General features: G+C 40.1%; 1 protein-coding gene and 1 non-coding gene across 2 annotated transcripts; one reads left to right on the top strand and one right to left on the bottom strand.

The window, feature by feature from the left end:
- The first annotated feature begins 2,756 nt into the window (after nucleotides 1-2,756).
- Nucleotides 2,757-2,829, top strand: TRNAV-AAC. The gene has a single exon. It is a non-coding gene; the product is annotated as a tRNA-Val (tRNA).
- Nucleotides 2,830-15,545: 12,716 nt separating this feature from the next.
- FMR1NB (fragile X mental retardation 1 neighbor) lies at nucleotides 15,546-23,800 on the bottom strand. The gene is made up of 5 exons (XM_014955004.1): nucleotides 23,096-23,800; nucleotides 21,425-21,562; nucleotides 19,681-19,777; nucleotides 16,312-16,455; nucleotides 15,546-15,599 (listed from the first exon to the last, which is right to left on the bottom strand). Exons 1-5 carry the CDS (start codon nucleotides 23,097-23,099, stop codon nucleotides 15,584-15,586), a joined length of 399 nt encoding a protein of 132 aa, XP_014810490.1. The 5' UTR covers nucleotides 23,100-23,800; the 3' UTR covers nucleotides 15,546-15,583.
- Nucleotides 23,801-27,431: the final 3,631 nt, after the last annotated feature.

Genomic DNA, 27,431 nt, shown 5'->3' with positions numbered 1-27,431 from the left:
CTCCCTCTTCCACCAGGTTAGAAGCTGCATTCTCTCGTGACAAAGCTTATACTTCCCCACACAGAGGGTGAGAGCGTAACATCCAGGCAGCTTCTCTTAGCTGGAGAGAGGGACATCTCTGTGGATTTAGGCATTTCAGCACTTTCAATCAACTGATACTTGCAGTAGGTATTAGGACAATGCCTCAGGACAGAATTGCTACATATTCAGTTCTCTTTTCAAAAGCTAGAAAATCACCCAAATCAAATACTCCCATGCTATTTTCTGAAATGTCGTTGGATGGGCACACTTATCACTCAGAAGTGAGGAAATGCTAAATTTAAGGTTGTCTCTGCAACCGTAAGTCATTCCTCTTTTTGTAAGAGTTATCCTAGTCTGTCTATTTTCCCCATAGGGCCAATTTCATCCAATGCACAGCAGGAATCATGTTCACTAAATGAGCAGCGATTCAATAATTTCTCCGTCTGTCACTGTTCATTACTGGTCTAGAGCCTTATTTTTTGCATACTATTTAGACCAAGTTCTAAAACCAGCACTGCTTCTGTGTTTGCCAGTGCAGTATCAGACCATTTCCAATATACTAATTGACTTATTTTTGCAATTTCCCTGTGAGATAAGGGGGTTTATTATTCTCATTTAAAAATGGCAAATGAAGGCATAGAGTCCTGTTGTGTGTGTGGCACAAACTGAAGGAGGAGTTCTAAAGCAAGTGAAGGGAGGAAAAAAAGCCTTACGTGTGCCCTATATATTTAACTACTGACCGTGCTCACAAATGGAAGAATTGGATCCGTGTCTAACACTCCATTCCTACACGCAACTCATTGAACCTGCAAAGATGTGGGACCCATTATCTGCACACAGAAGATGCCAATAACACTCGTGTACCAAGACTAACAGTCGGGTTTGCAGAGCTCTACCAGCTCGTGAGAGTACACGGTCACTGGTAGGAAGGAAAGGTATTGATGTTACTACGGGGCAGAACACGGGAAGTTGCACAAGATCCACCACAGCTGATGGCCAGTGGTTGACCATCAAACACGTGCTGAGCAATGTACACACCCAGCTCTTGGCTGAGCTTCCCACCACATGGGCATCAGCGTGGTTTGGTCAAAACCCTCAGTAGCTTGCTTTAGTTCTAGATGCACATTTTAATTAAGTTCATTTTTGAAGGCAGCCCTGGCTGTCTAGGACAAGCCTTGCTGCAGCTCCAGAGCCCCCTCCCGGCCCCCGCAGACCTGGGAGCTGCGGGCAGGGCTGGAGCAGCTGTGCTCCTCACCAGAAAGGCAATTCCATTAAACTAACAGCTGTGAATGGAGCAAGAATTTACTTTACTGTGACTTTATTTTCTGTGATTTTATCTACTTATCTTTACTGAATAAAGCAATTTGAGTCTGATTTTATTGTCTCATCGGTCAGACTAACAGGTGTCCCAGTTGCAAGCGTCACCAGTAGATGTGTATTTCCTCTGAAACCGAAGGAACGACCGCAGACCTTCTTGGTTCTGCATCAAACAAAGGGGTTCTTTAGAGAGGAAGAATCAGCAAACAAATGTTTGTTTATTACAGGATTAGCACTAGATGTTAATTGATAAGAGTGGCAAACTCAGCCCATCATTACTGTAAGTGTCGAAAGAGTATAAAAATGGAATTTCTCAGCGGGAGCGTAGGGAACGCTCTCCTTGTGCTACTGAGCCCGAGTCTGTGTGGGCTGACAGCACCGCCACATTGACTGCACGCTGACAGCTGAGTTAAGAAGTGTAACACTATGATACAGAGGTGTCAAGATTGCTGAAATTAATACTGGGATGTGTGGTGTTTAGCTTGTTGACTCAGCTGACTTAGGTGTGTTAGAGAAGCAGTATCATATGACAGTAGAGGCGCTGCAATTTAGCATAAAGTAAAGCTATTTCTTTTTGGAAAGATTTCTGATGCTTTCTTAGAAAAACGTGTATTTTGTACTAGACTTTTAGCTGAAGATATCAGTTTCCTGCACAGGCATATGTCTGTTATTACAGATGAGGAAAATGTAGCAGAGATGGAGCTAACTCAGAAGGAGAGCGGCCAAGGGAACGATTTAGGATTCTGAATTCCCTCCCATTCCCCAGCTCTAACCAAGAGACACTCAGCCTTGAAGACAAAAGCTTTTTACTGTCGCACTAACGGTGTGCTTTCAGGGCTCAGTCGCTGTCACCGAGCTGAACAACAAGATGACTCAGAACCAGGCTGTAAGGCTGGGGAGAGACTCCAGAACCTCCTTTTACCAGGAGAGCATGTGTTTGCTGCTTGTTTTGGGCTGAGGCTGCTCAGCACAAACAGTGGAGAACATGGTTTCAAGCTGAGCAGTTCCAGCACCATCCAGCAGAGAAAACCAGCTCTGCCACACGTGCTACCAAACCCCTTGCAATGGCTCACATACTCTTCAAAGATAAAGGGTGAAAGGACCTTGATACTCGAAGAGAGGTTAACAGAATATTTTCTCTTTTTCCAAGTTAACTTAGGCAGACGTGGGAGATTACTAGGGTGTTTTGAAGTAAGTAATCACACTCGAGTAACAAATGCGCTGCTCTGAACTGCACAGTAAAAACCAAATTGTCTTTACTCAAAGTGTTCCAGTATCGGCAAATCAAAATTGGGATCTAAAAATTCCATATTTTTCTTTTTGGGGGGGAAGGAAGAATGGAATCTCCCGTCTTTCACGAGGAACTGCTGAACGCTTTGCATTTGGTTTGCTTCGGGGAGGGGCTCTCTTCACAGGGCGTTTCCGTAGTGTAGTGGTTATCACGTTCGCCTAACACGCGAAAGGTCCCCGGTTCGAAACCGGGCGGAAACACCCGCCAGGATGGCTTTTTCTGCCCTGGTGAGGCACCACCTGGAGCACTCGGTCGCGTCCTGGGCTTTCCCCAGTGCAAGGACAGGGGACTGGTGGAAAGGGTACAGCATCTCTGGGGGCCGAGAGCATCTCTGTTACGAGGAAAGACGGAGGGACTGGGGCTTTTTGGCCTGGAGAAAGAAGGGTGAGGGGGGAGCTGATCGCTCAAAGGGTGAGTCTCAGGAGGATTGGGCCAGCTTTTTATCAGTGGTGCCCAGGGACAGGACAAGAGGTAACTCGAACATAAGAAATTCTGTCTAAACACGAGGAGGAACTTCTTTGAGGCTGGCAGAGCACTGGAACAGGCTGCCCAGGGAGGTGGTGGAGTCTACGTCTCTGGAGACATTCAAAACCCACCTGGACACATTCCTGTGCAACCTGCTCTGGGTGGCCGTGCTTTGGCAGGGGGATTGGACCAGATGATCTCCAACGCCATATTGTTCTGTGATTCTGTGATCAGCCCAAATCTTGGAAGTTAACAGAAAGCCTCAAACATCCATGCCAATGAGCATACTGAGCTACTGAGATGGATACCATGGCTTCCTGCATAAACGTTTTTTTCTGCACATCCCAGAACGCTAAATTCTTAGCATTTCAACAACACTAACCCTACTGTAATGAACTCACATTCACCCATCAAATTCTGAAGGCAGCTGTGCAGATAACAGATTTCCCCAGAACACCCATGTTTCTGAGTAGCCTACTGGGGGCTGAGTCACCTCAGGCCAAGCAAGAAACTGAATGCAAATCTCTCATGGCGTAGGTGTGTGCTCTGACCACTGGCTGTTTTGCAAAGCCCTTTCCTCAGAACCTTGGAATTTATTTTCAAACAGGGGATGGCAGAAAGCAACCTGTTGACAGACTTCACCACAACCCACTCGTCTCCAAACAGCTCACCCCAAACTCATGGAGCCAACAGCAGCCTTTCCCTTAGTCCCAGCAGTAGTAATGTAGCCACGTAAGTTTTTTGCTTGTTCAGTAGGTGGTGTAAGCCCTGCAGCTCAGTACTGCTTCAAAACAAGGACAGACCTTGCCACCTGATCTCGTATGCACTGGAGCTAAGGACAGCGCTCCCATTAGCCGCTCAAGGACATACTTAATCATAACACAAGTTTTGTGTTTAGGGTTTCCATGGAATAGGATTCAACTGGAACAACCATCAAAAACGTTACACAAGTGCAAGCCATAAGAGATGTGCCTTGCTATTGTCAAACAGGAGACTGTTGAACCACACTCACTAAACAGAAATCATGAGAACTTTTGAAGAAGAACTGGAAGCACAGTTTTTTGCACAATTGCCACTTTTCTTTCTTAATATATCAAGAAAACACATTCCACTGACAAACTCTTAAAATTGCCTCCAGAAAATGTACTTCCATCATTTACATTTTTTAGGATAAGCTTGAGTCAAGCATGTAACCATCTAAGGAAAAGATGAGTCGAGCTTGCTCCTACTAAAATTAGGGGGTTACTTAACCCAGCCAGGTACATCAGAAATGATAACGCAGACTTGCTAAAGACAGACACATCAACACAGGGCAGTTTTTAAGTTAATCTGACATGAAGAAGGTAAGTCATTAGTTTCTTGTTTCTGCTCTACACAGGTGAAGACATTATACCTTTATATCTATCTATGCCTATATACACTTATCCCTATCTATATTTAGGTTCAGCTTGAATTTTTCTTCTTAGTTTAAAAATATTTCACTGGGCTACCATTTACAGCAAAAGGAAAATTACCAAAACATCTCAAACATCCTAGGCAGCCACATGTGTTCATCATAACACGCATACGGATATTTATGTTCCAGGCGCTACAACAGTCACATTATGGTTTTAAGTGCACATCTCCTACAGACAAAGAAATCTGAGGGTTTCAGTCATTACATTCATGTTACCTGAACATCTTGCTTTTTACTAAAGTTTCCATGCACAAGCAATATTAACATCTGTTTCAAGGATCTCTGCTGGAATTGTAGCTTCACACAGCCAAATTGCCTATGCTTCCACCGAGGAAACGGCTATTTATTTTATGCAGCCATCTGGGCTCTAAATAGTATGTTTTGTCATTTGTGGTCTTGTTTTCCAGGGTTTCTTGTATGAAATTTGATTCCTTCATAACTTATTTCTTCTGTAAATGACATTTTTTTAGTAATTAAACTTGTGAATGAATGTTTCATAAGAGACTTACAACATCAGTGTCAATTCATAAATATTTTGGATCGAGAGCCAAACCCTAATTGCAAAAGCTTTGATGGACTACATTTTTTTTTTTTTAATTTTCTGTGGAGTCATATGTAAAAATAGCCTTTATGAAACCCTCTCCCAGATAGATGAATGACATATGTTGTTGCAGAATTTAATCCTTCGGGATGATACCGGTCAAGTTGTCTGCATGGTTTGAACACAGACCCTTGCAGTCTCAGAGCCCAGACCCCATCTTTTTAAATAAAGGGATCAATGGCAATGACTAACAGCAAAAATAGGCATTCACAAAACTTAACCTACAATCTACTGTTTTTGTTTGGATTGTGATAGAAATGCAAGTACGTCTTTCCCTCCTCATATCATACCCTCTCAGTTTCCCCTTAATTGATTTTAGTCTCAGAGTTATGAGTCATAACCCAGAAAGTATCAGATATCTTGGAAGGCCACTTATAGAAATGGTAAAAAATCCTTAATCACAGGTAAGAACAGTTGACTTTCCCAACCCCTGCTCGCTGTAGTCACAAACTGGTTTGTGTTACACCATAAAGCTCACTAACTGACACAAGGCAACTAAACTTCTTCACGGTGAGGGTGACGGAACCCTGGAACAGGCTGCCCAGGGAGGGTGTGGAGTCCCCTTCTTTGGAGATTTTCAAAACCCGCCTGGATGCAGTCCTGAGTAACATGCTCTAGCTCTAGGCAATCCTGCTTCAGCAGGGGAGTTGGACTAGATGATCTCTATGGTCCCTTCCAACTCTAGAAATTCAGTGAAATTCAGTGAAATTCAGTGAAAGCACCCTCAAACCTGCAGGTTGTTCTCTAGATACACAACCAACATTCCCCTTTTACCCATCAGAAAGGGAGCTCTCTGTAACATAGACCTAGCACTCCACCTTTCCACACAAGCAAGCCAAGAGAGCTCTCTCCCAGAGAAATACCCTGCACAGAAGCCACCACCACAACAGTCCATCCTCTCCATTTCCTGGTACAACTCTTCCCTGGCTACATCCTCCAGGAAGAAGGAGGTCTCTCACTCTTCCCACCAAGGGTTAATTTTTTTCCCCACTGTTACTTGCTCTGTGCAGGAGGCCAGCCTCAAAAACTAGTTAATACTGACCAAACTGCCCTTTCCTCTTTGTGAAATGGTGAAGGGGATAAAGCAAGCAACAGGCTACACCACAAAAAAAGAATAAAGAGACTATAGGGATGCACATGGCTAAACTGGGCAATATAAGCTCATTCAGTTTACTTTCCTCCTCCTCACAGTCTAATTACCAAGCAGAAGAAACAGCCCTATTCCCTTTTTCATCATCTACGCTATATCCACTCCTATAGATCATAAACACAGGTTTCAAACTCTAGGAGATACAGAAGAATATACCATAATCAACCCCCTGGATCAACTTCTTTTGCTCCCCTTACCTTGACCATCACTTTATATTACTTGTCTTCCTTACCAGCTCTTCACAATCCATTCTGTTTCTGCTCTTCTGTCTTGCTCTTTACGTTTTTTTTCACTCAGGTGCAGTGGCCTAATCATCATGTTCATCATCTTCACCTGGATCAGCCATTAAAAGGCAAATGGCTGCTGGCAAATGTTTTCCACGCAGCAACCTCAATCTCTTTCTCCAAGTCATTTCTTAAAACCTCTTATTTCAAGAATACTTTTACATAATCAACATGTCTTCAAAGACAAGGTACCCAGCTTTAACACAGAAAACCCAAAGCCTCAAACAGAATGTAGAAAGGGAGAATATACTGAGTAACCTGAAACTGTATGTAGCATCCAGAAATTTCACAAAATTCCATAAAGTCTTAATTCAATTCTGGCCTTTTCTGGAGCTGGCACATGGTTTCTTTTCCTCTACAAAGCATCACTCTGTTTCAAACTGTACTGATCCAATCTATCAAACCATGACTGGGATAGGAGGAGGAGGCTATCACAAACCCAGAGAAATGTATTAATAGCGGGGTTTGCTTCCACCGCTGTCAACAGGTGCACAGCATTTGTAAGGAGACAATCAAATCTGAAAGAAGACAAAACTCTTTTCAGCTGGTTGTCTGAATGAATCAAGAAATAATTATTCTTTTCTCTGAGGCTAAACTCAGACAGAATGGCAGAGTTCTCCCCTTGCTCAGCAGAAGTAAATATGAGTAAAACAGGTCTGAGCAGCTTTGCCACTTTTGGAGCCTTGGCTGTAGAGGTAGCTCTACCTTTCTTCACTTCAGCCTGTGACACCAGTCCCTTTACTGCCTGAATATTTTAACTGGAGACATTGACCTCAGGAAGGCAACAGCTAGGAGAAGGCTAATGTTAGGTGATCATATGAGTAGGTGATGCAGTTCACACTAGAAGACAATTATCAGCTGGGTGTGGAAGTGAAAGGCACAGGTTGGAGAGATGTATGATGCCTGCCAGCACTCTACCTGGCTCAGGCAAGTGCCATTCCCATTCACTGGGAAGCATGAGCAAATTCTCCTTAAAATAAAGAAGTGGAGGAGCAAATGACAAGACTGCAGCTGACTGCATATATAACTTCAGGCCAGGACTAGAGAGCACCTTCCCTACCCTGTAATGATGAGTAAATGTAAATTTTATTACAGATTACAGGGGCTTACTAAAGTAGTCTGACCACACGATGTACTCAGAATAATTATCATCTACCCATCTCGTTCATAGCAGTCATTAAGTTGCTATATCTGTAACAGGCTTAATAACAAGGTGAAGAGTGACAGGGAAAGAAAAAGTCATACACCTGTCTCATTGGTCATTGTTTCCTATATGACTAGGATGTCTATGTGGGGAGAATAGAGTAATGGAGAGAGAATTAAAGCATAGAAGATTATATTTAAAGAAGGGAGGCTGAGGTTTGTCCTTGCACAACACTATAGCAGTAGTCTCCTAAGTGGGGTGCAGGCATGCAAGGGGGCACTCAAGACAATCCATTTTAAGAAAGAAACTATTTTTCGTACATTAATAAAATGAAAAATAATGAAAAAGTATTTATTCCATCTTTATCGCATCCTTTTTGATTTTTATTTTTGTGCATACTTTCTAAGGTACATAACATATTAATACAGTAATAGGGGTACATGCTCAAAGATATTTTACTGATAGGGGCATGTAACCAAAAAGTTTGGAAACCCTGAAAAAGTATTTATTCCATCTTTATCGCATTCTTTTTGATTTTTATTTTTGTGCATACATAAGGTACATAACATATTAATATAGTAGTAGGGGTACATGCTCAAAAATATTTTACTGATAGGGGCATGTGACCAAAAAGTTTGGAAACCTGAAGAACTGGTCTTGCAGGTAGCACCAGGTCAGCTCTAAAGCCAGAAGTAGTGCTGAAACAGTAAAACAGCTGGAGCAGGTGAGTGGTAAGAGCAGCTATTCTACTCACAAATCTAGTGCTAGCACCTGAACATCAGCCCACGATCACAGTAAAGAGAACAATCCTCTGGATGGTACAGGGATGCCCACGAAACAAGGAAAATTCAGTTACTTGTGACGCCTCTTGCTGCTGTTCCAAATAATTGCATAAATGTGAGATTTATGCTCTAACAACTCTAACCTGTCAAGATGAGCTACAGATGGTATTTTAAACTTAACATAGTTTTTTGTGCAGACTTCGCATATTCTAAGCATGTCAGTATTGGCTGTATGCTTTTTATTAACTGCATTAAGCAAATAGAAAAGCAATTGTTCTAAGAAAAAAAAAGTTTCTTGAAGTATAAAAATAAGAAAATTGCAGCAGCAGATAACAATAATTCCTTTGGGTTTATCCTTACATTCTTAATAGTATATGTTACTTAATTGATAGATAATAACAGCTCATTTAGAGCTATTAGACCTATTACATAAATATGTGGTCAAGACCTCTTTAATGCAGACCACTGTTACTGCAGACCATACCAGCTGCTTTGGAGCCGTCAGCCTAGTTTGTCACAATCTATTTTAATCTGAGAAAAATCTCAATTACTTTGTAGTTGCCAATGTGCAATTTAAGCTGATTGTTTGGTGCCATTGCTGAACACTGTTTGAGCATGGGAGGTGAAATACTGAAGCAACAATGAAGAACAGGCATCACTATCATCAGACAAATCACAGGGGACTCAAATTCAAAGTTAATAACGGAGATGCTTGCCACGTGTTTACAGAGAACAAACAAAAGATAGTATGGGAGACGGATTATTTCGCTGTTTAACTCTGTACTCAGCTACTTTAGAAAGCTATGAGGAACCATTAATGTTATGTTTATAGTTAAAAAGCAATATCTGCCTGCTACCCCCATTTCCCAGCACAACTGTCTGCTGCCAGCTGAGAAAGCTCTGCTGGGGAAGTGGGTGCAGCCCACCTCATCCCTTGCAGCAACACGTTTGAATCAAAACAGCGTATTGAGAGCTCCCTGCCCAGGGACTCAATGGAAAGGGTGATGCCACCTTTTCCTTTTCCTGTCTTTTGGCCCTTTGGCACATTACATTCCCCCTCCTCTGAACTGTGAGTACAGACAAGTGGTTGAGAAGGTCAGATATAGGCGCGTATGTTTGCAGGTAAGAAATATATGGAGTTCAGGGAGTAGGTTCCAGCTGTTTTTAAGTGCAGGCAAAAGCTAATATAAAAGCTCAGAAAACACAGCTGTCTGTCTCTACCAGTCTCTTTGCTCAGAATGTGATTCTCTATAATCATGTCATTCAAACAGACTTTTGCTAAGTACTGAGGGAAAAGTGGCTTCCTTTGGTGAGGGGAGGAAAATGCCTGTTGCTGCAAGCCATCCATCATCTTAAAAAAGTCCAAGATGTAGTAAAGCTTCCTAAATTTTTATTCCCAACAGAGCCAGATAAGACCCATGTTCTCTTGACAGGCACTCCTCCCATGTCAAAATCTACTTCCCAGTACAGTTTTGCAGACATCCACCTGCCTGCTAGGTTGGATAATAAATAAATGCCCATCATGTCTTTATTTGAAAAAGATTTTCTTCTTGCTGCTTTTTTTCTTTTTCCTTGCACATTTGGGGAAAAGATACCCTTCCCCCCAGCCAGGAAATAGCCATTTTGAGGTAAGACCTTAAAATTGATGATTTTGAAAGTTTTCCCTATTGCCATGCTGTTCTGCTCCTGCATTCCTGTGGTGCCAACAGATGAAGTTGTAAGCCTGCTCGCCTCCCTGCATCTAATCCTGATACTACTCAGCAGCAGGGAAGGTGGGCAAATGTTCACTAGCAGTTGTTGGCAAAGAAACACAGCAGGATTTAAACTGGATGACGCCACTGCATGTGTAAAACAACCATTTGAGCAAATGCTGCTATAGTAGCATCTTTAACCAGTAAAACAGAATTTGCTGTTAACCTTTTGCTTCCTAGCTAGCTGATACTGATGAGTTATGATTAATTGTAGTTATGCTTTTTAAAAAAATAATCTAAGCTTATTGATAAAAAAATAAGATAAATGGTTGTAGGAGTTGCCATGACTTTTATGTGACCACACTAACAAAAATAAATTGAAAAAGCCAAATAGGAATAAGATTCTGTTGCATTCTGGTAAAACATTCCACGTCATTTTTCAGAAGGTCATTTTTCCCATGATCTTCTTTCTCTTCTTTTGCAGCTTGCACAGCCTGGTCTTTAGCTGATGTGCCACAACCCCAGATGTTTCATGGTTTAATCATAGCCGTTTTATAGCATTCTAGGACTGTTATGAATGAGGAGGACCATAACAGTAATTTGCCATGCTTATTCACTATTGAAAAGCCAGGTCTCAGCCCAAAATAACCGGCCAACACCATCCCAATAACTGTTTTTCCCCAGGCTCTCAGGTTTCCTTGCTTCTGATAGTTGTTCAGAGAGACCCTAAGAACTCCCTCTCCTTCAAACTGAGCTCTTTCATTCTTATCCAAGAAATATAACTTGAAATATCAGCTAACAGTGTACCCAGTGTTAGGAATGGGAAGGAACTTTTTCCTGCCCTTGCTTGAAGATGATGGGGAAAGATGCATCGCACAGCCCATGACAATTCTTAGCTACTGCCATTCATAAGGCCATGTTTAATTGGAGAAATTGCTTTTCAGTAATGCTGCTACCTACCTGGTGCGTTTAACTGAAGGAAGAGCATTTTATATCTATGTATTATCTGCCCACAACTCCGAGCTGTCCAATAAGTCCCAACAGGATGTTATCTGTCCTTTTAGTTGGCTTAGCTCCTTCATGCCGTGTTTAGATCATGCATGTTAGTGCTGGGTCAAGTACTTTGAATATGAAAATGGTAAAAGCTTGGAGAATCAGTAAAAGCCTTAACAGGAGCCTGGACAAGAATGCAGTGCTAAATCACAGACCAAGCAGATGTATCAGAAGATTCCTTTTCTAAAGAAAACTTGTTTGGATCATTTTACTTCAACTCTGCCGCTGATCTACACTAGGTGGAATATTGAACAGCTCTGGCCTTACAGACTGAAAAATCACATCCTTGAAAAATCAGGGAGACAGGATGCAGCAGGTCTCTGACATCCGTAGCTATGCTCCCTTTTAGAGGGCAGCTCTTTGTAGAATTGCCATCATCTTTCCCACGTTGCCTGAATGTCAAACTGGCACTACCAAACCCTTAAAGCTACCAGGATAGTAGTGATGGCTGATACTATAGAGAAACTGCTGTTGCAGAGTGAAGCTCTGTTCCACGTACCTGTACACAGAATAGAACATACACACAGGCTCGAAGATTTATCTGCTTGGACAGGAGATACATGTAGGACAGTGGATTCTGCAAGGAAGTGGTGCTGTAAGAAACAAGCCTTTTGTGAAGGGACTTGGAAGCAGTACAATGAAACTTAGAAGGCTAGAATGGTACAGCTGTGGACAGTTTTTCACTTTCATCTGGCAGAAACCATTTTTTATTTTTTCCAGTGTTTTGTGAGAACAAAAAAGTTTTGGAGCACAAAGATCAGAAGCAAAACTGAATTGGGCAGAGCTGGTCGCTCCACTGGGACCTTGAAGGAGGACAAGAAATACTTTTTCCAGGGAGACCTTTGTACTTCATTTTAGCTGTTCAACCAAGCCTAGTTCAGCAAAGAATCAGAAGAACCATAACATTTCAAAATTGCATCTCTTAGATGAAAGCAAGCTAGAAAAACATTTGTTGAGTAATGAATTATGTTCTTCTATTATATCTGCACTGCCTGGCATTGCATGAATCTCAGCTGGTTAAAACAGGCCTCAGAACTGAACCTCAAGCCTTCAAAAATATGAGATGAGTTCCCCAACCACAGAGATTTTTCTTTAATACAAATTTGTATTTGTCTTTAGATTTTTGAGCTTTATGGTTAAAATCTGTTCTCTCACTATTACTCTGAGAAGCTTGGGTTTCATTTCACTGTATTTATTTTTTAAGTTCAATTCTCATGACTTTGAAAGCTTTCTAAAGGTCAGATGGAAGGAAGGACCAGATATTGCCACAATTGCCTGCAGTGTAATGCAGTCATTTCATATTGCTTTAAAGCTTCCCAAAACCCATCTCAACTCTTTCTCGTCATCTTACAGAGTGTGGTTAAAAGTGTGGGTTAGGTTTCAGAGGGAACAGAAATTGAGACAAACCTTTTGCCATTAGACGTGGTGCAGGCTCTGGGTGATGTGATGAAAGAGCTGTACAGCTGCTGAAGCCCTATCACAGCACCCGTCTCTAAGGTAGCAGCATCCACTCTTGGACACAGCTATTGTGCATTGGGGTAGGTTGTTTAGCCTTGTATTTATTTAATCTTTGTGGAGATAAAGAGGGATGTTCCACTGAGAGCTCTTTTGTTTCACTCGGTATCAGTTCAATAGGAGGGAGAGCAGCTCTAAAGCCACAAGCAATGGTTTGTATATCTTGTAAGTCTTCTAAAGCCTTGTCATCATATGCTGTATTATGTTGTCTTTTTTACTGAGTGACCATTGCTCTATTGTACACTGTCTGCCTTTTTGTGACTTGATGAACCACATTGTAAAAGGTTGAAATCAATAAAGTTCTCCAGAAAGCAAAAAACCACCGAGGGAAAAATGTTTTCCTACAGCACCATCTTGTGGTCCCTGATTTTAGCACCGAAAGTGTTTCTCCCTGGGCCTGGAAGGTAGAAGTTCTGCTCTGCAGGCTTGGAAACCGCACCCAACCCTCAGCAGTTTCTTTCCCTAGACACAAAAGCACCGTCAAAAGCCTTGTAAGAATACTTGTGGCTTCTTCTGGCTGATCTGTGTCCTAATCGAGATCTTTGAAGGGACAGAAAGGGCTATGGAAAATTGAGTTTGGCTCAGCAACATGCAGCTTGGTACACAAGATACACATCAGCAGTGTAGGCACTGGCAAAAAATCACATTCCAGGTAGATCTGGGGTAACTCCATGTTGAAATTGTTCTGTATTATGCCAAGGTCCAGGACTACAAAAACAAACTATTATCAAAGGGATCTGAATACTTACTAGTGGAAGTAATTGATCAGCTGATCAAAACATCCGTGTTTATGTGGCTATGTCAGTACAGTTCACATCACACACAGGCTTGTGAATGTATATCTGTGGTTTGACCCTAAGGTGATAATCTTGACCTTCAATAATAAGGAAGTAGCAACTCTGACATTTTAGGCAGATATCTATGCAATAGGTAGCAGTTATTTATGCAATACTCATGCTTGACAGCTATTGATTCAATGAACTGTCAAGCTACTATAGAAATTAAAATTTAAAACCAGAGCTTTTGTCTCCTCCAACTGAAAAGCAAAACTTCTAGCTCTTTAGAACATCTTTGCAAAGCTGCTACATGGAAAAGGGACAGGGCCCAAATCCATGTACCGTGCTCTTGACAACTGTCCCACGAGGAGGAATATAACCCTTGCTGTGTCTTTTTCATTTCACCTCCTCCTCTTACAGTGCATATATTTTGCTTATGCTCATTTTGTTCTGGTGCTGCCGGATACGGTTACTGCAGACGCATTGATTGCTTACTGTTAAATACAGTTGTTTTATCAGTATGTGTCCCTTTGTCAGAATGTTATGTGACATTGAAAGCAGTTGTGCTGTCAATAACATGGAAACAGAAGGAATTTATTACCCTTCAAATCAAAATCATGAAGCACCATATGAAAGCCTAACTTTCTTCAGAGCACAGCGCTCTCTCTCCATAACCACCATCAGCCATGAGGATCTATGTGGTTTGTCACATGCACGTTTCAGCTGTGACAGTGCCCCTAAATTCATGCAGCAGGAAACTGGCTTTATCTTTGTCAAAATGTCTGTATACATACTTCACCATTCATAAAAATAATATCAAGAAACAGCAAATACACATGAGATCTGGAAGGCAAACAGAGTCCGATTCAGTCTCATGCATTCTGTTGCTTCACATCAAGATCATAATTCCTTTGCTTGCAAAATCATAACCAAATCACCTGCAATACAAGGCTATTGGCAATTATTGCCATATCAGGCTTTAAAGCTCCTGCATATAGTTATGTCATACCATCAGTAAGTACTCCAACAATTTAATGAGATTGCCCATATGCATATTCCACCCCTATTACACTGGGATTTTAGATGATGCCTTTTTTAGGACTGATGAAACCAAGAAAAAAACCAAAACATTAAATAGGGAATCCTGAAAGTACATAGAGTTTCTAAGAATCACTCATAATTCTCTCTCCAGCTTAGGAGTAAAGCTCCATTCCTTCCAGTTGTAGCTCTTGGAAATCCTGCTCCATGGACTTCATAGGACCTCCCAAAAATTGACCAGCGATTTCATCATTATGGGTGATACTGATTTCTACTGACACCCTTTTTAGGTGTTTAGGTGTTTGTTTCTTTCATTTTTGTTACACTACAGGGAAACAGAAAGAAACTCCATTTTGAAATCACCTACCTTGGGAGACAAGTCATCCAAAGATCAAAGACAGTTCTGTGGTGCAGTGATATACCACAGAGAGAAACAACGCTAGAGAAAACCATACCACAGCTTCCTCAAGTACTTGGTATTTTTGCCAGGCATATCTTTAAAGCAGTGGCCCAACAGGAGGTTTTCCAAATCCTCTGCAGCCTGGTAAGGAATTGGCCATTCTCCTCGATAAGAGTAGCACTATGGCGGGCAGTATGGTGCCATCCAACACTACAACAGAGCAAGCTTGCCACTCACTACGAGTTTAATGAATGACAACACTCTCTTCTTAATCCTGATAATATTCTAAGACTGACCTCTAAACAGACAGACTCTTAACTGGTATCTTTATATCCCTCCACAGGGACGCTATACTGATAAGACTGTCTTTACTATTCAGGAGTTGCCACCAGCAGTTTTGCCTTTCATTGTTACTGAGTTTTTTGTACAGGAGATATGGAATGAGCATGAAGAACTAGAAATGAAGACCTTTTATTGCAAAATCAATAGCATTATCAAGGGTAGACAACATTGTATTACTTTGATACTAAAACTAAGCATCTCATTTTCTAGGGCATATTCAAGTAATCCTGGTGTCCATCTGCTTGAGGTCTTCGAGATCAGCTGGATGTTCCTCTACACCAAAGGGAGAAAAAATACTGAACATCAGTGTAACTAGATTTAGGGACATTTTTATATTTTTGCCAAATCAATACTATCCCTGAAATATTTCCTGATTGTCTTAATGACCTCACTGACGTTTTTATTTCATTGTCACCTTTAGTAGGCTATAGTTTGTCATGCCTATGTGGAGTAAATACCATTTCACTCTCAGATTATATTCAATTCAGTAGTCAACTGCTCTCCAGCACGGAGGAAGAATGCCAAGATGTGGAGCTACATGAACATGTCAGCTGCAAAACACCCCTGCCCATACAGAAGGACAGACTTCTTCAGCACCTGTAAATGGATCCCCATCTCCTGAAAGGAGCAAAACCTTGCTTTGTTTTTCCGCTTTCCCATGCACCACAGTTTACACACGGGATAAGGAATACTGCAATGGCAGAAGACTTAAACCTAGGACTGTAATATTGTCCATGGCTTGCTCTGCTGTCATTTAGCATCTGAGGACAGCAGATATTGTCCTGTGAAATTCTTGCAGACTCATTACTTCTCTGACGACAGAAGCTGAAGGTGATCCCTGATAAATAGTGCCTTTTGACAAAGTTTGCTGGACTGGGAAGCAACAGGCATTTAGTACCATGTATGTTTAGTATTCTACACAGAATTGATACAAGATAAGAATCATGAACTGAAAGAACAAAATAATGCTCCAAGGATAGTCTACCTTTTTTTTTTTTTGTTATGCTCCTTGGAGTCTTCCTTAAATCCGTCCAATAAAGGGCTGTAAGCCTCATCTCTATGTGCTTTTTTCTTCAACGCAATTTTCAATAGTTTCTTGTTTGGTCTTCGTAAAGGATTGACACAATGACTGCAACACATTAAAGAAACAGCTGAAATTAGTTGACTTCCAAAGAAGGAGTCTAGAGAAGATCACTGAGACTGTAGCCATGAAATCCTAGCTCCAGTGAAAAAACTACAAAGCTACAGTAATTTTCAGGGGCAATCACAAGATTTCATCACTAGAACATATACACATTAAGGCTAGGAAAACCATTTCAATAAGCTTTCCCTATCTCTTAGGTTTTATTCATGAATTTCAGCTTGCCCTCTGATCCATACAATGCAACCATGACCAGAAATTTCCTTAGTAACTAGTCCACCAAATTCTATAGCCTGCCTCCCACAGCTGTACAAGGAATTCAGCAGAAGGAAATTAAGACTTTTCAAATTCTTACTCTGTTTTTAAAATCTACACAGTATTACTCAAATATAGCACTAGTTAAGGGCACCTGCATTTTCCTAACCTTTAGTGTCTCTATCTATGCATCATTGCACGTGGTTGTTAATAAAGACTAACAAAACTGAGAAATATTAGATACGATAGTGCAGCTATGGACATAGCAAAAGCACCAGAGAACACAGTTCAAGAAAAGAGATATTACGTTGATAGAACACAAGAGAAACTGTCAATTACCAGGGAAAGGGCAGATGTAGATTCTGCTTCCTGCACGAAAAATACCATTGGAAGGAGGCAAATACACAGTTCCTCAGTGGGGATGAAGCAGTAACAGTCTCAGTGACTTGGGAGATCACTAGCGCTGATCAAGCAAAGGGAGGAGCACTCAGCTCCCTCTATCAGTTTTACAGGAATTCCGTGCTCCTACATGGTCAGTCTGGCCATGTTATGGAATTACCCTCTGCTGTCCTATCCTGGGCATCTCTTGGCAAATAGCTATCCCTGGCTATATAGCACAAAAGCTTTCAGGGCTAGATGCTCAGGTTTAGTCTCTCTTTTTTTTTTTTTTTTTTTTTAATATAAATAGAGATTCCTATGGGAAAACTTGGAATTTGCTCTAAAAGAGGCACAGTAGAATTAATCAATTCTCCCAAATCTCATCACTAAAAGCCCTCTTTTTTGATAACTCTAGAGAACAACTTTTACTCTGGTGCACGCCCATTGCAGAACAGTTTTGGCATTGTATGTAGGACCCTCTCAACAATGACTGTACAACATTGAAAACAAAAGAATTTCCATCCAGAGAGAAGGTTTCAGGGTCATTGCAGGAATGTTTTTCAAAGCCATATCCTCTAGAAACTGTCTCTGAAACTGGTAAAACTCGAAGTTGTAATGTTATAGGATTGCTCTTTTCCTAGAATTCAAATATATGATGTTGGAAATTAAAACCATTTAGCATCTGGTTAATCACTGTGTTAAAAAACAAAGCAAAAACCGAGTCATAGCAGAACAGCAATATTCCTAGTTTCAGTGGCTATGAAAAAACACTGAAATGATCATTTAAACATTAATGTGAATTCTCTCAAAATGAACACATATTAATTCATTTTCCAGAAAATTTATGATAATTTCATGTTAATTCTTTGCCTCCTGTTTTCAGAGTCACCGATGACTCAGTGCTGCTATCTGTATGCTGAACATCAGCTGTTGAGCACAGCGTAAGATGTAATGTGGAGATTTTCACAGCAGGTTTTGTCTAAATGTGGAACTCCATAGCAAATAGCCATCTGCTAAGCAGCCACATTAGTAAAGTCTATGTGTGTGTGTCTGTACGTGCATGTATACGATCCCACACAGACTACTAATATCTTAGTAAAGCAAGAGTTTAACACTGAGGGGGGAAAAAAAATCTTCACAAAAAAGACAATTCTGTCATATTAACCAAGCTATAGCATTAGCCGTTCAATATCAACTACCACCTTGGAAAAATAAAGCCCAGTTATGTTAATACATCCGTCTTAGTTTGATGATTTTGATCTTGTGGAGCTTATGTTTTCCCATTATCATAAGAACAGACACACATGCCAAAACTCTTCACAATATGAAAAGCTAAACTGCTGGCATAGCACTCACAGGCTGTAATGTGCCCTATGCATGAAAAAACCCGCACTGCACATTAGCAGCATTAGAGATAATTAATTTGCTTTTCTCCCAAGCACACTCCCAGCCCATCTCTCTTACTCTGGTCGGGCCTACTACTTTGTTCTTTCCTTGTGCATCTTACTGCATAAATCTAGGTCTATCCCACACAGGCACATTTCTACTTATTCTTCTTTACTAATTGCTTTTTCTCATTCATTTCTTCCCTCATATCTTTCAGATAATTCATTCCTGCTTGCACAAGTCGTTTCCCATGCAGCAGTCAGCTGTTTACCATAGGCAAATAGGCACCACCACTCTTTTGTAGGAATGCCTTTGAAGGCAGTAGTAAAAGAAGCATTTTTGTCTCCCTTCTCCCCATGATTTTTGAGAGCTAAGGCAAGCGGCAGGAAATTTTCTCACTTGTTTTTGTTTAAACTCATGTTACAAAGTGAAATTAACTTTTCCTCAAAACTTTCCCTGTCTTTTTTACTGATGTTCTGGGTTTTCTTTGCACTCAGGACACTGTTTTCGAAAAACCTATTCTGGGTTGAACAGGATGGACTGTGTGTAGCATTGCAGGCTGCCCAATAGCTTGATTTGCTTTTACATCTCATTTGCCACCTTTTTTGCACACAACTGGCAGTCCTTGGTGTTGCCTTCCTGCCAAAGGGGAGAAGAATAGAAACCAGGTTCCTCTAACACATATGAACATACTAGCCTTTCTGGGGAGAAAGGGCAGAAAGTGAGGGATGGTAACTGTAGAGTCAAGGGAGCAGAAGCCTGGTCTTCCCTACCTCAGTGTATGGGCCCAGGAGAAAATCTGCTCTCCATGGAGCTGAACTCAAGCTCAGGCCCCACTGCTCAAGCTCAACTCAGGGCTTCACACACAGACTTCTCTTCTAACCTGCAGGCAGTGCACCTGTGCGTTTTATGTGCAACTTCCCAAGCAAGGGAAATGAGATTAAGTCCAAGTCCTTTATAACTGGGTCTTTAGAAAGAATACTGGGGCATTAACAAACTTTCTTCCTTAAGCCAAGTTAACTCTGGTTAAATAGCTTCAAAATGTAAGGACTCCTTTATGTTTGCACATTAGTTTATTGCCTTTTTACACAATCTTTTCTCCCTTTACGGACTTCAAACATGTCAGCTGTCTATATTTTCTACATTTAGAAGCAGTACTTCATAAGTTTGGTCTGGTCATGCTCTAATGCTTACCTTTTATGCAAACAGGTGCAGCAACACAATGGTAGACACACCAACATAAAAAGTCCTCCTGCCACAAACACAAGCACTCGAAACATCACTTGCATCCCTGTAGAGCCAGCAGAAGTTTGCATTAGTTAGGAATCATTCTGAGATACATGTCGAGGTTTAGCTAACAGAGATGAGACTCTAAGACAGACATGTATATATCTCTGCCAGCAACACAATGGAAAAGAAATAGGTGCTAGAAATGAGCTCAGATGAAAAAGATCAAGTCTCAAATTTGACCCGAGTTTGAATAGTCCAAGTGTTTGGTTGGTTTCAGAAGCAACCGGGGTTTGAGTGAGCCCAGGGGATGGGGGAAGAAAATAAATAAATATTTAAAAAATCCAAGTCCTGTAGAAGCTTCTTTAAAAATGGTGACAAAATCCTGCAAATGAATGCAATCTGAGTTAGTAACTTTTGCAGCATTTTCCTAAAACCTCTTTTTATTCGTAGTGAAATTCAAGACCATCTCACAGAAATGGAAGTGCCCTGAGTCTAATATCTGCTAAGTGCTTCTCTTTTGCCAACAGATTGCTATGAGGCAAACAGCATGTGCTCCCAGGGCAGTAAGCGTTTGAATTTTTTTTGGACATATGTTGTACATCCAGGAGCATTCAAGTAGCTAATTAACCTATGAGCAAATAATTCTGTAAAATAGTCAGCCTTTGATATTTATGTCCAAACAATAAAAGCTTAACTGGAATAAGGAATCAAGCAGTCACAGCTGAATAAGCATATTTAATTTTAACATTTTCTTGAGTGTGTGTCCTAAAAATGAGCAGAAGAGCTACAATTTTCACCATGCAGCTTTTTGTTTTCCCCTCACTATAGTGAAGTGTCTTTTAGGCATAATACAGCGACGGAAGTAGTGAACGAGTATTATTAAAACATTTTGTTTCTGCAGTATGCCCCATCCTGATGGCCTCATACTGAATGGTACTTTGTTCTATCAAAAGTTATCTAGCTATAGTAATTATGGCTGCCCTACAACTGGAATGCATTGCTGCTCAACTACAAGAAAAATGTCAAAAGTTTGATCCTGACCTCTGTGTGCTTCTGAGCATGTACAAACAAGCAGAAAGTGAATTGATCTTGGTTTAAAAGTGTTCTGTTGGAGCTTCACATCTGCATTAAGGCAGGTCTTCCTGAAAAATGGATATAATCTCTGAAACCTGTAGAGGTATGCTGAATTGTATCAGGAAGACCTAAACCATTAAGTTTCTCCAAGGATAGTGACTACACCACCATTTCTGATTAATGGTTCTAGAGTTGCACTACTTTCCTAATGAACTTCTTCCCCTAATGTCCAAGCTAAATTTCCCAAGCAACAATTAGTGGCAATTCCCACTTGTTAGGTCATCTGGTTCTACCAAGAAGAATTTGTGGCTCCTGGACCTGAGCAACTGCTCTTCTCAGCTGTCTTCAGTAGCTATTAAATAACCAGCGCTCCTGAAGGCACATCTGGTTCCTTCACATTTCACTGTTTATTTGTATCACATCACTTGTTTGCTTGTGCTCAGGTTGACAAGATAGCCAGACAACACCTTATCAATGTTTTCTGTATTAATATATACGCAGAAATAAATGCAAGGTTACACTTATTCTGAAGAGTGACCCGAAAAACTAAAGGAAGAAACAGAAATGAAAATTGTATTGTGTGACCAGAAGCAGCATTCAGCCATGAAGCAGTAATCTACAGAAGTATACTTACTGTCCACAAGTGGCAGATAACATTTCAGATCATGGCTGGTTTCTGAAGGACAACACTTATTTGTCAAGCATTCAGTTACGTTAAGGAGCTCTCCTACATGACAAGGAATTAAAATTTGTTTCTCTAGGTGATCGCATCCTTTAAAAAAAAAAAAAGAAAAGTTTGTAAGATCTCTATTCTAGGAACACTACTTAGAGTAGAGGGAGTTATCATTTTGTTGTCTCTAGCGTGTTTTGATAACTTAACTCTGCCAGAAGTATCATTGACTTCATTTATGTTTTTTTTCCTCCCAAAACTAATCAACAGAATATTAAAATTAGCAGAAAAGTTAAAATCAGGTAATCCAAAAATCTTAAATAATTTATTTTGTTTCAGTGAGAAACATTTACAAAAGTGAATCTAAACACCCTTGTGCCACTTTTTTATACTTAGATTTGTAATGTAAGTGGGAAAGACAAACTAAATTTTCTGACTGGACTGTTTCTAATGAAAGAAAGAAAACACAAGACTTTTTTTTTTTTTAAGGGCATAGCATAGAATATATTGCAACTAACCATCTCTCTGCTTGGCACTAATTACATGTTTCTGTAAGTAGCTGGAAGTCAAAAACCCCAAGACAAAACCCCAAGACATCCAATCCAGTTACTGAACAAAATATTTCAGCAATTTTTAAAATTTGCTATTTAGTAACAGACCTATTGATAATCATAAGGTCCTCTGTGAGAAGGGCTTTAACATTTAAGATAAAAAATAGTACATGTCTCTATGTATTTAATTCCTGTAAAACCTGATATCACATCCCTTACCTGACACTTTCACAGCAGCTGCAAAGCATCATTTGGTTCCAACACCACTGCCAAGACTGGCTGCACTATCAGTCTCATGTTTATCACAGACATTACTGGTAGCCAAATTCAGTTTATTAAATGTGGTGCTAGGCACCTCTTTACTTCATGGTAGGTGGTAGTGAATAGCAGTGAGGGTACACAGATGCTAAGATGATGCAGAAACATACTAAGTGAAAAGTAGTATTTTTGCTTCTCCTTTCTCTTTGTTACCCAATTATGGAACCAGGCTTGCAATTTTTGTACACGCCAAGCCCTTTCTGTATTTATAGATATTATCTTTCTTAATGATATTAGGAAATTAACACTGCAATTCCCTTCTCACTGATTTTATGAAATAATGTAGTTCTTGTCATTTAACTTCAGCAGTCCAAAAGGTGAGTGGTTCACCACAAGCTACTGGTCCTGGAGCCTTCCTTAACCAGTAGAAGTGGGAGAGACATTACTGTGGGGCAAAATCCTTCTCTTAGGATGTGCTAAATTGCTCTTTTCTTCCTATGCATACATGGGAAAACTAGAAAACTAGTTCAGATCAGATACAACACCGCTAGGCAAGGTGAATCCTATGGCAAACCATCCAGCATTTCCAGCTCAATCACATCGCTGAAGATGAAGGGGTTTGTAGGAGGGTAGTCACGCAGTGCAAGCAAATTTATGATTGTTCCAACGGGGCACTTAACATCATATTGAAGAGATCTATTGAGTTTTACAGTATCAGACTAAGGGTTTTAAATACATTAGAAGCTGACAGGTAGGGGTAGAAGGGAAGAGTGAGGCAGAAGAGGAAAGGGAAGAAACAATGCTGCAGTGATGAAGTGACACTTACTCATTGGCTTGAAGAAGATTAAGAAAGATTCATATACATCTTTCAGTTTTACGCTTAAGTTCCTGGGTGCCACTTCACTTTTTTCTAAAACATGCTCAGTTGGTGATGCAAAACCTGAAAGCTCATAATGATTAGCTCATTACCATCAAAATATCCATAATTAATTAAATGCAATGACATTTTCATACTGATTATCTTTCATTATGAAGGCATTTGTAGTCATTATGAATTGTGACTACTGATGGCTAGCAAGGTTAAGCATAGATGTCTTTCTGTTGTATTCAATTATGCTACCTCAAATTGCCTCATGAACCACAATGAGTAAAGAACTAAAGCTGTGAAATTTAAATTAAAGAACCCATTCAGGTGGAAATTGTCAAGATTAAAAGCCCTACTGTTCACCTATAAGGTGCAGGCTACAAGAAAACTGTGTTATATCCATAGATGTATTTCTCTTACGTATCTCGGCAGAACTTTTGGTTTTGATTCAGATAAAGATAAGACCGCAACTGAAACAGAAACGTGGTGAAAGGCAACTTGATCAGACAGAAGCAAAAATCCTTCTATCCCAACATCTTGTTTCAGACAGTGACCTGCAGCAGTTGTGTAGAAAAGAGCAAAACATTCCTAAATATAGAGGTAATGTAGTATTTTCCCCAAACTCTAGTGACATGTGGGCTCTGAGACTTCTTGATCACCTTTCATTTACACTACTCCAAAAAATGTGGCATCAGTAAACCTTGTTGCCTCACGACATCTCTTTTTCATTAAGCCAAAAGTGCAAATCACAGTGGGACTCCACATTAAGGATAACACCCCAAACCCAGTATTCCTATTTGCTTGCCTTTTTTCTCTCTCCATATGAGAAACTTACACATTCACAACTTTAATAGCTTCCAGCGATGGAGTTTGTTGAAAGCCATTTCACGGTTTTATAGCTCCTTGTGAACAGAAGTGAGATCATGGCCTAACTGAAAACTAAGGTATTGAACAACTTCAGTCTTTTGGATGATTCCTCAGTGAGCATCATCAGGAGCCCCAGGTGTATAAATTCTTGGGGCACAACTTGCCTCTTTCATGCCATACAAAGCTCCTTTGGGTAAAAGAAGCATCAGACTGGGGAGAATGGGACATGTGTCAAAATAGAGAATCTGAAAGTAATGTATAGCAGAACTGTGACCAGCAAAGTTCACAAACAGTTGTGTTGCTCCTCCCCACCAATAACTGAGACAGAATAGAAAATTTTGAAGAATTTGTAAAGATTTCACAGGAAGTTCCTGAGATGAGGTATACAACAATCAGTTTGGTAAGAATTATCCAAGAATATACCATGTTTAAAGAGACAAACCATACATGTAGGTTTAATGGTCACTGCTGATCAATACATGCTGCATCACATAAATGATGAATCACATTTATATCTATATTAGAGCTCACACACATACAATGCCTGGAAAAGTGTTCTGGTTGGGGTTCTTTTTTTCTTTCTTTTTCTTTTTTAAACCAGAACTACTTCCTCATAGAGATAGTGCAGAAACATTTCACAATGACACTTGCAGCAACCGATGGCCTTTCACCACGATCTCAAAAGGCAGTCTCTGAAGTCTGGTTTCTCAATGCACAAAGGATCAAAGGAAAGCTTAATGTGTGGGCTGCTCCTCTACACACATCAAATGACCAAATTTAACTTCTGGTGTGAGTGCAAGTTATCAGCCAAAAATCTTTGCTAACTATTTTAAGGCACCTGCTGTAGTAAGCAAACACATAAAATCTCAACAGATTATAGAAATCCTTTAATTGTATGCTGAAACAAAGACATTGTAGGGAAAAAACAGAAGAATCTATAATCAAAGGTAAAATAAAAGCAAGACAGACTGCCAAGGATGAAACAACCAGCATTTGTTTCGCATACAATGAGGGAAACAGGAACTTTAGTTGTGGGGAAAAACCCCACATTTTGCTGCATTTAAGGGTCAAGACTGATCAATCGTTTCTGGAGTAATTAACTGTTTGCAATATTTTTCAGTATTTTTCAATTATTACCAAGACACCAGAATTATGAACTTAACTTCTGGCTAGTGAAAATACTTGTTTCTTCTATGGCAATGCTTTTCTCTTTCCAATACTCACTTGAATTGATGCAATAAAGCAACACCAGTACCCCACAACTCCACGCTAGATGGGTGCCCCTTAGCAGCATTACTGCAATAAAACCAACAGTAACAATAGCTATGTCGTTATGCATTTAAAAAAAATATTGTTCTAATCCATAAATATGAAGTTAAGATCAAACATGACAGCAGATTGTTGCACAGAGCAGGACAGCCCCTTTTTTTACAATAAGGAGGTGGCCAAACCCAGCAGATTTTTTTTTTTTTCCAGTAAGTGATTTTGAAGAAATTACTCATTTAAAGAGAGCATAAAGGGAGGCATTCTGTTAACAGACACTAGCTAGAAAACTCTGAAGTGTCCTAGAGCTGGACAACAGTCACCTTAAAAAGATCCCTTTTAGCTAAAAATTTCAATCCGGGTTTAATGAACAGGATCAGGACTGAAGAAGTAAAATTGTTGGAAACCTAAAACTGAATCCATTTACCTTCTTGAATTCTTCAGTCTTTTCAAAATCAGAGTGTATGAGATGCTTTGGATAAAAACATTTTTAAAAGGTAGTTTGAAATTGTATTATGGATAAAAATAGTTTTTGAAATCCCCAAGTCATTTGTAGTAACCTAACAGCAGGTTTAAGCTGGGTTTTTTACCTCCAACTGACCCCCGAGGATTGCTTTGCCAGATGCTATATTGCATTTTGCCTGCTGCTCCTGTTGTTATCCTAAAAAAGTCTTTTTCAATTATTACCACATATATTTAGTTGTTAAAACAGCCTAAAACTAGGCGTTATTTTATTAGTATTGGTAAAGGAGGAGAACCCCATTTTCTGAAGTGCTATACAGGGAAAAGAAAGATTGCATTTTACACAGGTATTGGCCTTTTAAAGGGTCTGTTCTCTCTAGACTCCTCCTAAATAAGGAAAGCTTCCCTCCCGTTGGAATGAACCTGTTCTGTAGAACAACATACAAGCACATCCTCTGCCACAGAGAAACTTTGCTTTGGTAGTTAAATGTGAAAATATTTCTTAAGAGAACAAGATTCATGTTTTCCAGGATACCTATTAAAATCTAATGCCATCCAGGACAAACTGGGAAGAGGAAAACAATTCCTAGGAGAAGGAAAACAAGGGAGATAGACCCAATTCCATTTTTCCCCATTACATACTACTTTTGCTGTCTTCTCTGCAACTGTTGGAACAAGACGACCACGGCACGGCTACCCAGAGCACAGCAGCTACAGACTGGTTAGGACAACATGGAACCAAAGCTCACCACAATGGGCTCCCGTTACCATGGTGAAGCTCAGAAAGAACAGTACAGATGTGAGAAATGCATCAGAGTGGCCAGAAAAAGGCTGCACATGCAGTTCAAAAAAAAAAACAAACAGCCCCCATCTCCCCAACTGTTGCAAAGCCTCTTAGTCATCTCATTCATTAAGTTAAAATCAAGTTTATGCTTGATTTTTCCAGTTCAGTGTGCAACACAAACAGGTAATAGATACTTTAGGACATCAAAACACACTCCTCTCAAAACAGACTAAGTTTGATAAGAGTGCTTAAGTTAGAGCTTCCCAATAATCCACTAAATGTGAATTAATTAGGTAACACTATCATCCCACAGGTTCATCAAATATCTGCACACTTGAAATAAAAGCACAGCCTGATATTTATCTTCCTTAGACATTTCCATTCCTTTTATTAAGGAAAGGCCCTTTGAGTAGACTAGGTACAGTGTTTAAAAAAAAAAAAGGAAACTTAAAGTAAACACAGATGATCCAAAATCAGCGCTTCTCCAAACAGCCAAGCTGCCTAAAGCAGTTTGAAATAAGGTACGCTACAACATCCATTTGAACACGTAAGTGATCTTGAATCAAGTTATATATACACATGCAAACATTGTGGGGGTTTTTTCCATTGTGGTTAATTGAGTAACAAATTTAAAGGGTGACTCAGCCTAATTTGTATGAAGCATTAGCTTGATAATATAAGCAACAACATACAGACTCAATTTCATTATTCTGTATAAAGTAGACACAGCCACTCTCAATAGTATCAAAGAAGAGATACTTAGAAATGTCTACTACAGATAAAACATTCTTCATTTTCTGAAGCATGATTTTACATGCAATTAAGATTTTCCATGTTGATTACTCTCACAGAACACTGCATATAGCATGATGCATTTCTGATGCACAAATATGGGACTTTTGAGACTGATGAGAATCTGAG

Source organism: Calidris pugnax, unplaced genomic scaffold (assembly GCF_001431845.1).
Source record: "Calidris pugnax isolate Ruff unplaced genomic scaffold, ASM143184v1 scaffold38, whole genome shotgun sequence".
NCBI lineage: Eukaryota > Metazoa > Chordata > Aves > Charadriiformes > Scolopacidae > Calidris > Calidris pugnax.
This window is presented reverse-complemented; position numbering and strand designations above follow the sequence as displayed.